General features: G+C 34.9%; 1 protein-coding gene across 1 annotated transcript; it reads left to right on the forward strand.

Moving 5' to 3' along the window:
• Nucleotides 1–610: 610 nt before the first annotated feature.
• ube2v2 (ubiquitin-conjugating enzyme E2 variant 2) lies at nt 611–13,026 on the forward strand. The gene is made up of 4 exons (XM_056450636.1): nt 611–699; nt 4,181–4,329; nt 8,055–8,180; nt 11,228–13,026. Exons 1-4 carry the CDS (start codon nt 684–686, stop codon nt 11,372–11,374), a joined length of 438 nt encoding a protein of 145 aa, XP_056306611.1. The 5' UTR covers nt 611–683; the 3' UTR covers nt 11,375–13,026.
• The last annotated feature ends 264 nt before the right edge of the window (nt 13,027–13,290 follow it).

Consider the following 13,290-nt stretch of genomic DNA (forward strand, 5'->3'; position numbering starts at 1 on the left):
GTGAATCATCTCAGACTGGTTTCTTGAACATGACAATGAGTTCACTGTACTCAAATGGCCTCCACAGTCACCAGTTCTCAATCCAATAGAGCACCTTTGGGATGTGATGGAACGAGAGATTCACATCATGGCTGTGCAGCCGACAAAACTGCAGCAACTGAGTGATGCTATCATGTCAATATGGAACAAAATCTCTGAGGAATATTTCCAGTAGCTTGTTGAATCTATGCCATGAAGGGTTGAGTCAGGTCTGAAGGCAAAAGTGGGTCCAACCCGGTACTAGTAAGGTGTACCTAATAAAGTGTCCGGTGAGTGTGTATATATATATATATATATATATATATATATATATATATATATATATATATATATATATATATATATATATATATATATATATAGTGTATATATTACCATATTATTTTATTTTCCCCTGAAGTTCCTTCACATTAAACACAGCGACACTTTCAAGATGTAGTGTTGAAAATACCAAACGCAAATATAAAATGCTGGTAAAATATGTCAGATTTAAGCTCTTCCATCATCTAAATCACATATTTGGTAAAAATAAATCTTTGCAGTGGAGCCACACCCCTTATATCTTGCTACAGCACTGAGCGTCATTAGTCACATGACGCACCGACGTCACGCTTTCGTACGCTTTTGGATTCGGGCAGGAGAAGATGGCGGCCTCCTCAGGTTTGTCTCAAAATTTCATCAATCCTCGCGCTCCTCCGCTGACTTATTTTCACGACAAAATCGCCGAGCTCATGCCTCACAACCTCAAGTCCATATTTGCAGAAGTTAACCGTACGCGAACGCCTTTATTTTCTCCAAATAACCCACCTATGTGCAGTTTTAACAGTGTGTGTTAGCATCGAGCTAACGGCCCTCAAACAGACCCTTAGTTTAAAATAACGACTCGTTTATTTTTATGTTAGCATTTATTAAAAATTTAAGGCTCACATATAATGTAATTACGCAGTTATATAGTGTTAAATCCAAGTTTAAATATTGTGTATTGCAGTTGGGCGGGTGTATCGGTGCAAAAGTGAGGCGAGGCGGAGCGTTGACGCGCGTGTTTCTTCTGGTTATGACCAGTGTCATGACAAAACGGGTCTGCAACTCATATTTATGTACTAAAACGGCACTTAAACATGTTAATACAGATTGTGAAATTAATTTAAACCTGTTAAGGATCATACGTCTCTTTTAGAAGTGCGTCGTGATTGTGTAATACATTTTTATTGGTGCATAACCGCGTAGATATGAACGTGGAGCCGTTTCATAACAAACTGCATTATTTTTAGAGTTTAGAAGTTTATTTATACTTTAGTATGTTTTTAATTCAAGTTTTATTTTAATTTGATATGCTTATTTCTTTTTATGTTAACTGTAGCTGTAAGGAACATTAATGTAGGATCATGTATGTGTATATATATATATTCAGATCAGCTCACGTTTACAGTTTATATATGTAATGTAATGCATGTAAAGAGTAGCAGCATATCTTAATGCATTTTAGATGTTAAAAATGATTTGAAGATAATTGATAAATTCCAAAAGGCTTTAGATGGTTGCGCATGTGAAGGTATAGACATGCCAATAATTAAGAGTGTATGTTTTTTACAGATATTATTAAGGTGAGATGCATGTTTTGCCCGAAATGTGTTGTTCAGTCTTGCGCAGACCAACTTTAAGATTTTTGAGGAAGTAAGAAACGGTGATAGAGCGGCATGGGTGTCATTTCCTGAATCATTCACTAAAGATTGCTTTTTACCTGAACTTGCAAATCTTGTCTCTCCACTTTTCCACCCTGTAGTGTGTATGAAAACAGTAAATTTCTACTATGATTCATATTTGTCAATAGCGCAGATTTGGGATTTGTTTTCAGATTTGCTTCATGCATGCTTGCATTATTAACTTTATTCTGTTTTTATATAGGTTGAAGGTAATAGGCAGATGCATCATACAGTCAATGTTTTGTTCAAATTTCAGTTATTTTCCTCCAGTGTATCAAATGTCCCTTAAGATGTTTTGCGTGTCCACAAAGAGCGTAACTGATCATTCTAAATTAAATGTTCATTTTAAATTAAATGGGAAACTCTGTTAAAAGGACCTTATTAGACCTTTCAGTTGAATTAATATGCTGTAAAATGGTTTCAATTGTAGAAAACCTTGAAAATATAACAAGTTAAAAACCGGTTTAAAATAAAACTCAAGAATAAAATCTTTGTGAATATAAAGCACAATTAAAAGCTCCATTACTTTAAATATTTCATGTTTAATCATAGGAATTCACTGGTCAAATTAAACTGAATGCACCATGAACATTTGTTTATACATTTAATAATAAATTAAGCTTTTAAGTGGCCTTAGCAATTAAGTAGCTTTCATTTACTATGCATTTATATAAAATTTTATTATTTGGTCCAATGCACTTATTGTGCACATAAAAGCTTTTACATTGTACTAATTTAAAAAGTATATATTCTTTTAATTATATCTGATTAATTTCTGTAATTACGTCTTTAATTACTCTGTTGACCGTTCCTTACATATTAAATTACCTTAAAACCTACCCATACCACCAAACCGATCCATAACTTTTTCACCACAGTAGTTTTACATGGTGCTTATTTTTACAATGATGTTCATGTAATTATATCTGTAATTACATTTTTAATTAATCTGTTGACCATTCCTTACACATTAAATTACCCTTAAACCTACCAAAACCACCAAACGTGTCCATAATTTTTGACCACAGTAGTATAGCGTTGTGCTTGTTTTTAAAATTATATTAATTTAATTCAATTAATATCTGTAATTACATTTTAATTACACTGTTGACCGTTTCTTACACACTAAATTACCTTTAAACATACCCACACCATCAAACCTGACCATAACTTTTTGACTACGGTAGTTTTACATTGTGCTTATTTTTTTTGAATTATATTCATGTAATTATATCTGTAATTTCTGTAATTACATTTTTAATTACTCTGACCGTCCCTCACACGTTAAATTACCTTTAAACCGGCAAACCTGTTCATAACTTTTGACCACAGTAGTTTAACATTGTGCTTATTTTTTTACTCATTTTCATGGAACTATATCTGTAAATACATTTTTAATTACTCTGTTGACCGTTCCTTACACATTAAATTACCCTTAAACCTACCCACACCATCAAACCCGTCCATAACTTTTTGACCACAGTAGTTTTACATTGTGCTTATTTTACAAAGTATATTCATGTAATTATATTAATATCTGTAATTACATTTTTTATTACTCTGTTGATCATTCCATTCACATTAAATTACCCTTAAACCTACCCATACTGCCCAACCTGTCCATAACCTTTTGACCACAGTAGTTTTACATTGTAATTTTTTTTTTTATACAAGTACCTAATAGTTAAGGCCACTTAATATAAAGTGGGACCTAATTAAATATATATTAATATTTTCTGTTATTTAATCGTCTTTTAGCTTTGTTTTTTTTAACTTGAATTGTCATTTTTAAGAGTATGAAGATCCCAATGATTCACGCGAACCCATAAAAACACTTCATATCAGGGGTGCACGCTATTGGAAAAAACTTACATTGTGATATTTTATATTTCTGCGATTTATATAATGCGGTATGAATATAGTTTCACAATATGATCTAAGTAACTGTTTGGGAAGAATTCAGATGTTTACACTGATTGGGAGGATTTTGTAGGGGAGTGCATCTACATAAAATATCCAAAAGGTTTTTAAAATTGTAATTAAAAAACTAAAGCACAGATAAAAACTAAATAAAAAGTGCTTTATGGTTATTTGTGTGATTATTACAATATTGAGGTAAAGAAATGCAATTATCAAATCTAAAATAACATTGTATAGTCTTCAATTGACAACTTAATTTCTTGTTCCCAAATGGTTTAAATTTGTTTTAAATTTTACAGTGACAGGCCTTAAAAACATCTTTCACTAATAGATTATGGTTGAAATTCACAATGACTCAACAAATAATGTGTGCTGAACTGTGATTTTAGTTGATTTATAATCCCAACTCAACATAAACACTATTGCGGATGCGCACATTGTGATATCAATGCTGAAACGATATAACGTACAGCCTTCAAATGTAAACCACGTATGTCTGTCTTTATATTTTCCTGCAGGAGTTAAAGTCCCTCGTAATTTTCGTTTGTTGGAAGAGCTTGAGGAAGGACAGAAGGGTGTTGGTGATGGGACGGTGAGCTGGGGTCTGGAGGATGACGAGGACATGACTCTCACACGGTGGACGGGCATGATCATCGGACCTGCACGAGTATGTTTGCTGTTTAAACTCATTTAATTGACGTTATTCTTTATGTAATGAATCTTTTAGGCTCAAGACTTCTGGTCTCCTTCACTTCCGTTGATTTCAAGAAGTTAAAAACAGCTTGTTGTGCTGCTTGATGTTGCAAACCATTATTTTTTTTGTCATGTTATTCTACTTAAGTATAGTCATGAGCACACTTGTTTGTAGAGCAAGCAGTTTGACCATTTTCTGCCGTTTATTATTCCTAGTCATTTCTCTCATAGGTGTTCTAAAACAATCACAAAAACAAGCACACTTCTGTATTGCAGAATAAGCTCAATATGGCAGTTCAGTGACGATATTAATCAGACATCTGGAAACATTATTACATTTTCAGTCAATGTGTTATTTTTTTTGTTGCATTTCAGTTTCTGTGCGGTTGTATAGTGGCATGAGTGACAAGTTTTGGTCACTAGTAAACAACCTGCCCTCATCATACCATCAGACACATGACAGCTGTAGATTACAGATAATCACGCTATGAGAAAAACAATACTGCTGCACAACCCTGCTTTACTGATTCATGTAATTGTTCACATTCTTAGCTGGGTTGAAAATGATTTTAGACTAGTTTAGGACTCAAATGTAGGTCTTTTGTCCTATGTTCAGGTCAATTTTTTAAACCCATATATAAGTTTTACATCACTGTTTCGTGAATTATAGAAATGATGGGACTGTATATTTATTAAAAGGTGTTGTATTCAAACAGTAATGGTATTAAATGTGATGTATACAAAATAAATACATAAACGTACAGTAGTCAACGTTTAAATTGGGGGAAAGGATTTTCTAAACTGTCCTAGGACATGAATGTGTGTTGTTCATTAGTTTAGGACAACTTTATTTTTGATCCACTTCAAATGTTGACTACTGCCTACATATAATCTGTGTCTTTTTTCATTGTTATTTTTTTAACCAATACAATTATCTAAAACATGAGAGCTTGAACAAAATATTTCTTCTACTTCTAATACTTCTACTTCTCTGTTTATTCGTCTGATTTTACTGTCAGTTTCTTTTGACTGCCCCCTGTCATTTAAAAGAATATCTCAATGGCGTACGCAGCAAGTATAAAAGCCTCATCTGTTTCGTGAGGTGCGCGATGCGACGGTAGGCGAAAGTATAAATCGGCCTTAACCTCCTAGGGCTTGAGTGTCCACATACGTTGACAGCACATTTTAGCTCTTAAGTGGCTATTTAAAATACTTTGAATGTTTTATATTTTGTTACAGACAAACAGCATCATCCTGCAACTGTTTTGCAGCATATGGAATGTCCCAAACACTATTTTTTACTTTTTATTTTGTTTTTACTCTCTGATAGTCAAAGCAAGTTCCAAAAAAATGTCTATGTTAAATATGCATAAAAAAATTCAGGAAAAAGTGTTTTATGTAAATTCGGAGCACGAGTCCACATATATGGACATTATTGTTCTCTAAAAGTACATAGTATCAAAAGATGATACTCAGATTTTTATTCTAATTAGGTTCCAATAAGCCCAAATACCAAAGAGTAATAAAAAAATGCATGTAAAAACACCTTGGGCCTTAAGAGGTTATGATGTTTGTTTGTTTTTTCTGTACTTCAATGATGCATCTAACCTGTCTTTAGTAATAGGCTTGAGCGGTATCCAAATTTTGATACCATCAAACCTCCTCCCTGTTTTACCTCGGTGTATGATATTACTCTGCATAATAAAAAAATGATGTAAAGCAGGTCGCACACCAGAAGCGCCGCTCGGCGCCACGCAGCACTATACATTTCAGAATTCTAAACATAGGTTTATATCAGGGAACACACACCGGCGCCGCAAGACGCCAACTGTCCGCGGCGCCCAGCCACTACTCAGGACACTGTTCATTTCTCTGCCGCGCCACAGAGCGCCATCTGATTAGTTTCATGTTAAATATCATGCGAATGTGCGCGTCTGGTGTGTGATACTTTTAACTGTCATGTGCGCACTGTGTTGCGGCGCTTCCGGTGTGCGACCTGCTTAAGGCTCAGAGAGCATCACCAAACTGTTAGCTTATGCCTAAACCATTCAGAAACTGAATACCGTATATGCAGCCTTAGGTTTGCGGTCACCTGTTTGTCTTGTTCGTATTAGAGATCTGCGCGGGACACTCTCTCTCTCTCTCTCTCATTCACAAACACACACACACACACACACACACATAGCCAGCACAAAGCCAGTGACGCACAGCACCACGCTCTCTCTCATTCTCACATACACATAAACAGCATCCATGCGGATGCGTGCTTGCTTGTTCGGGAGCGATATTGTTAGACCGCCCGCTCCCGTTCAAATTATACCAGAGTTACTGACCGCACCCGCGCTTTATTCGGAAATTTATTCTGCACCGCAAGAAATCTGGTCGGGTCCCGCGGCCTCCGCAGTACAGCAGCGGGAATGTAGACCTCTAGTTCGTATTTACCACGTCTCCCTTCTCGTTCGGTCAAAACCCGAAATACTGCCAAACTGCAGAGGTTGTGTTCTTTTTCGAGACCAGGTGACTTGGTGCGCGACTCGCCATCTTACCTCTCTCTCTCTCTCTCTCTCTCTCTCTCTCTCTCTCTCTCTCTCTCTCTCTCTCTCTCTCTCTCTCTCTCTCTCTCTCTCTCTCTCTCTCCTCTCTCTCTCTCTCTCTCTCTCTCTCTCTCTCTCTCTCTCTCTCTCTCTCTCTCTCTCTCTCTCTCTACTGTCCCGTGATGACAATCACGCATACACATTTTTAGGCATTAAATAAATAATATTTAATGTTTAATACTTGTCTCCTATATAAGTGCATTGTTTTTTATGACGGTATAACAGTATTGAAACTGACACCGTTGCTATTTTTAGATTCCACGGTATACCGTATTACCGCCCAAGCCTATTTAGTACTTTTGAATACATTTACTTTACCACTTCAAATCATTTTATGATTTAGAATTTTCTCTTTATGTGTATGAGTGTTTTTGATATTGTGATATAGGTCTTAAATTTAATACTTAATGGTCTTAAAAGTCTTAAATTTGACATTATGATATCTGTAGACACCCTTTATATAATTTTTTATACTAACAGTGCTATAATAATATAATAATAATATCTTTATTTGATATATTTTATTATCTTTTATTTTAAGTTCCAGTTGCTTGTTTGCTCGGTTGTTAAATGCGACCCATAGCTACAATTCTGTAGTTTTGTATGAATAATATTGGTAAACTCCTTTCTGTTTGCTTTATCATCATAAAAAGAAAAGTCATGATACTGACAGTATGGACCATTTCAATGTGGTCATGCCATTGACCCATAAACAGCTTGTCAAACTATTTCATAACTGTAACAAAAGTCAATTGAGTCATAACTTAACGTTTAAACCGCTATCATAATATTATTTATCAAAATGTGGACCTTTAGGGATTCTCGGAAGCTAAGATGATTAAAAATGTAAAACAGTCAATAAGACTATTGTTATTACTTGCATCCCTCAAAAGGATCTATGATGCTGTTAGCATCTGTAGCTCATTATGATGTGCTGTTATGATCATATAGAGCCCTCGAGGGTGAAAAAGTCTGCGTCAGCTCGTGAAGTTTGATCAGTTTGTGTAGGATTTTCACTTTGAGTCAAGGTGTTCGTTATCGTCTCACTTTCATGTTCCACTTGCCATTTCAGCGTTAACCCTTGACTATTTCCCTCCTTTCACAGACTAATTATGAAAACAGGATATACAGCCTGAAAGTGGAGTGTGGACCTAAATATCCTGAAGTACCACCGACTGTTAGATTTGTAACAAAAATTAGCATGAATGGAATAAATAATTCCAACGGGATGGTGAGTAAAATTATTTTTATTATTACACACTGTTTCGAGTTTAAGATCATTTAGAGAAGCATGACGTAGCAGATTTTCATTGCGATGCAGAACTCGAGTCACATCAGTACTGCAGAGGAGGGACAATTTTATTGTGACTAAGCACAGCCAGTAATGAAGGCTAATGAGATTCAGCTGGATATGGAACAGAGAAGCAGTCATCATAGTAAATTAAACCATTTCTCGCACTACAGGCAATTGCTATATTTTTCTTTTGTGTTCTTGTTTTAATGTTTGCTTTAAATAAACTAAATCAAATATAGGGATGTAGAATAAACAAATTGTGCTGTTTTGAGGTATGTTGGTTAACTAAAAGACAAGAATTTTACAATATTTTTCAAGTAGGGCTGCACAATATGTCGTTTCAGCATTGATATCGTAATGTGTACATCCACTATAGTCACATTGCTGGATCTGCATTGTTGAATCAGGATTAAAGTTGACTAGGAGCAGTTCAAAACACACATGATTTTTGAGTTAATGCAAAGCTTAACCATAAAGTTACAAAAAAAATTCTTTGTTTTTAAAACTTGTTACTGTGTAAGCATTTCAAGCCAGTTTAAGGCATTCATGCACAACGAATGTACATTTTTGTCATTTAAGAAAGATTTGTTCTATTTATGTGCAGTATATACACAGTGAAAATTATACGGTGTCAATTTACACTGTAATTATTGCCAATTTTGCAATAATTATACTCTATAACAGAAAAATAGAACATCGTAATGTCCATTTTTTTTTCCAATATTGTGCAGCCCTAATTTCAAGCTAATTTATTTTTTTTAAAAAGTCCACTTTTACCTTTAATAAGCTTCTAGTCGAATAAAAATAAAAGGTCAAATAAATAGGTGATTGTATATATGTATGCATTTGTAGTATGACAACTTGCCTCATGTTAAAAGAAAATATTATTCTTTTTTTTTTGTAGATTAAGTAATCAGATTTGGTGATGCATTTACTGCTTTCTTATCTTAAATTCTCAATAATCAGTCGTGATAATTACACTCAATCTAATGGAAAATGAGTGGGCTGATTGAAAAGTGTCAACCTACTTGGGGTTGAACGACTTCAGATTTTTATAAGTTGACTTATGTTATTAAAGTCAACGTCGACTAGTCACTGGTGACTTCATCAATGAAACACAAGGTGCAAATATTTTGCAACACGCCACAATTTTCTATTTATTTGCAGGATATACTTACACATGCTGTTTGACAGCTCATAACACATTGCAAAAACAATTGAACATTATCAATGAGTAATTTCAATAGAAAACTAATGCATTGTCAACTGTTCATTTTGTTAATAGCGCAACAATAGCACAGGCTAATTTTAGTGCAAAATAAATGCAGTCGATCATGGCTTGTACTACGAAAATAACAATAACCGATATATTTAGTGCAAAAGTAAAGCAATGCTGACCAATTCATGGCAAGTTAATTCATAACGTAACGCATGAAAGAAAAGGTGCTGATTCCTTGTCCTGCTCAGATGCAGATTTTACCTTTATGAAGCTGCTCAAAATCTTGCTCAAGTCACGCCTTTTTTACAGTTACTTGGTGATCAGAAGTCTCCTCTCTGCGTGTATCTTCACCACACTCAGCTGGCATGGTTGACAGTTTCGTTGCTTTTCATGGTTCATTCACAAAACATATCTGTAACATGTCACAGAGGACAACAGCCAATCATGTTACTTTTCCAGTGCTGTGTAAACACGATTGGCCACCATCTGCTCAAGGGTATTTGCAATCTAACCGGCTGACACCTGTTTTATGATTTACATTTAAATTAATTTAAATAATGCGAGTGCAGTTTTATTCGGTGAACACTCATTCGTGTGTAAGCTGCCATGTAGTTTGGAGCACAACTAATCGACGTCAATCAAATATCTGCTTCATGGCAGAGCATTAAAGTCGACTAGTCGGTGCAACCCCTACATCCTACTTGATATGATTACTCAGATATTGCTTATAAGTGTATTTTTGCTTCCAACCTTTTTCACTGCAATACCTTAATGATATTTTTATTTATTTATATATTTTGTTGTATTTTTGCAAGTTGGCATACTTTTGTTGACCATAAAACCTCAGCTTAAACCTTCAAGTTCATGTTTTTGCTGTATCAGTGGCATAATTGAATTAGCACAGAAATGAGTTTCGATTATGGGGGTGTGCAGTATTTATTGTCTTTTATAATATGCTAATTATTGTTTACCAGTGCGCAAGCTGACTACCCTCTGACTCATTTTGGAATAAACACTCAAAACGTGTCTTGAGTAAACAGAAGCATTTTCATATTAAGTCTATTATACACCTGGTCACTTTGTGGAGTTTAATCATTTGTTGGAACAAATCTTATGAATGAACCATTCAGTGAAGTCATTTGTTGCCACCTACTGGTCAAATAAGTTTATATATATATATATATATATATATATATATATATATATATAATGTGCCTTAAACCAGCAAAGAAAACACCACAAAAACACTCAGCAAAATATTAGCTACTTTTATTGAATTATTATAAAAAAAAAATTTAATTTTCATTGCGCTTCCCTGCCATCACTCAATGTTTAATTTAAAAAATCACACACACAGTAAACATTGACGAGGCTAGCAGGAAAACAGAAAATTGAAACTGGTTTCATTGAGATGGGGCTGTTTTTTTTACTCTATTGACTTTTGATTGTGTGTTTGCAATATAATAATGAGTTTCTTTCCATCAAGTATAATAATGAAGTCTAGTGGTTTAATGTTTAGAGCCAGAAATACAGTGTGGGTTAGTTTAACCATGGTGTGGTTTCTTTTTAATGACTGAGGAATGAATTTAAATCATGCCACAAATGTTGTTGACAGAGTTTGTAATAAAGCTAAATCATTTCTGTTATAAATCCTGTGCATTTTCCTAAAATATTTGACTTAATAGCGTATGAGCTTGTAAGATAATCCACGTAACTCATTTCCACATATGTCCCCTTCCCTTTCTTTGTGTCTCTTTTCTTTCAGGTGGATGCACGTAGCATACCAATTCTAGCAAAATGGCAAAACTCATATAGCATTAAAGTCGTTCTTCAAGAGCTAAGGCGTCTTATGATGTCCAAAGAGAATATGAAGCTTCCTCAACCACCGGAAGGACAGACATACAGCAATTAATTGTAAATGATTGTTATGACCCTCTGTCTTAAACCTTACTCTCTTAGAAATGTCTTGTACATCATCAGAAAAAAACAAAAAACAAATTCTTGCTCACTCCACACTCAAAACAGTCTCCTCTGCTGGAGCACGATTGGACATTTCTAATAGTTTAGCTTGAGAAACAAAGAAAGGAAGACGCCTGTATTGCGAGGCAACATGTTTGTTTCTGTTTTAATGTATATATATATACACATATATTACCAGTTCACAAATCTCTCTCTTCCAGTAACATTTACATCGACCATGAGCTTTATGTTGATGAGATGAATCCTGCGGGCATAGATTGCAGAATAAAAGGCATGTTAGGTGAGGTTTATACAGATCTGTTCATTTTAAGTTAATATAACAAGACACCAAAACTAAAAATAAGAAAATTAGGATGCATATGCAGCGGCATGTTTGTGATGAAAAACAATAGAGGCATAAAAAGCAGCTGAGTAAATTGTAAGTTAACTGAACATTTTTGTGTGTGTATGTATGTATGTATGTGTGTGTGTGTGTGTGTTCATCTGAACCCCTCACTGATGACAATGTTAAGGGTCCTAAAAGTGTGCCTGTAGTCTATTAGTTGTATCGCAAAAAGGGTTGGGAGCGGTTCTGAACTTTTCTGTTTCGTTTTTATTGTCGTTTTGACTCAATCACCGAAATGAAACCGTGCGCAAGGATCTGTCGGGTGCATTAAGATGAGACTCTCCAACCCGCTGTCAGACTCTGTTTGTATACGAGTCCATCACAGAGATGTTACTGTACAATTTAAAAAAAAAAACAGCAAACCCTTGCCATTCAGGGACGGGATGTGGAGAGTGTCTCTGTTTCGATTCGCTTGAATGACACAGCCTTATTTTTACAGTCATAGATTTATTTTCTACATCAAACTTTAGCCGTGAATGCTCACTATGATCTCATATCACCGCAATGTAACTAAACCCAAGTGTATGTGTGTGTTGTGATCCATTGAATTCGCTCCTCACATAAGTTTATACGATGCGTTTGGATGTTTTACACACTTCGTAAGGTGACGTACTGTGAAGAATCATTTGCGGCAGTGAGTTTAAGGGTGTTTTCATTAGGAATCACTGATTGTGTCAATGGTAAGGATTTGCTGTAAACTTGCCCTTGCTTAACCACAGTGCTTTACGACTCCACCTGTATCCGCGACGGCATGCTGTTATGTAGCTTTCATTACCACACCAACTAGAACTTCAGTGATTATTAGCAAGCACTGTTATAATCCTTAGGTACTCTAACCAAGTTAATCATTGAATTAAATAGTAATTCCAGTGAATGGTGGGGGTTTGTTGTGCTGTTAATTATTTTTTTTTTGCTTCGGTTGGCTGTGATCTCTTTCTTCAAGTCTTCGTTAGCGAGAACTAATAGGCAGTTATTGTGAAATTAATATATGTAGTGGCAGTTTTCTTACGGTCTTGACATTTTCAGAGCCACAAATGAATCACCCTGTAATGCATCTAAGAAACATTTTCTTTCTTTTTTTAAATCCACCCTGTTCATTTTTTTCTTTCTTTTTTTTTTTAAGACATATAATCAAATTAAGTTGAATTTATGACACCGGGGATATGTTCAGAATAATAAAACAAACATTGTGGAACACACTTGGTTCTTATTCTGCTCATTTTTTGTGATCGTGTTTGTTGTTGGTAGTTGCTAACCCTCTTTCTGCTTGTTTTGATCAGATTAAAGGGAGGAAAAAGGTTTTATGAAGTGAATAAAACTTTGCAAGTGCTTTAATATGATTAAAATGCACTTTTCTTTGAGAGAGATACATGTATGCGGTCCCGAAAATACTTTTTGTTACTGTCATATAACCCCCTATCTTCTTTTTCTATGTAGCTCATGAACTTTTGGGGTTAGATCTT

The sequence above is a fragment of the Danio aesculapii genome, chromosome 24 (assembly GCF_903798145.1).
Source record: "Danio aesculapii chromosome 24, fDanAes4.1, whole genome shotgun sequence".
Lineage (NCBI taxonomy): Eukaryota > Metazoa > Chordata > Actinopteri > Cypriniformes > Danionidae > Danio > Danio aesculapii.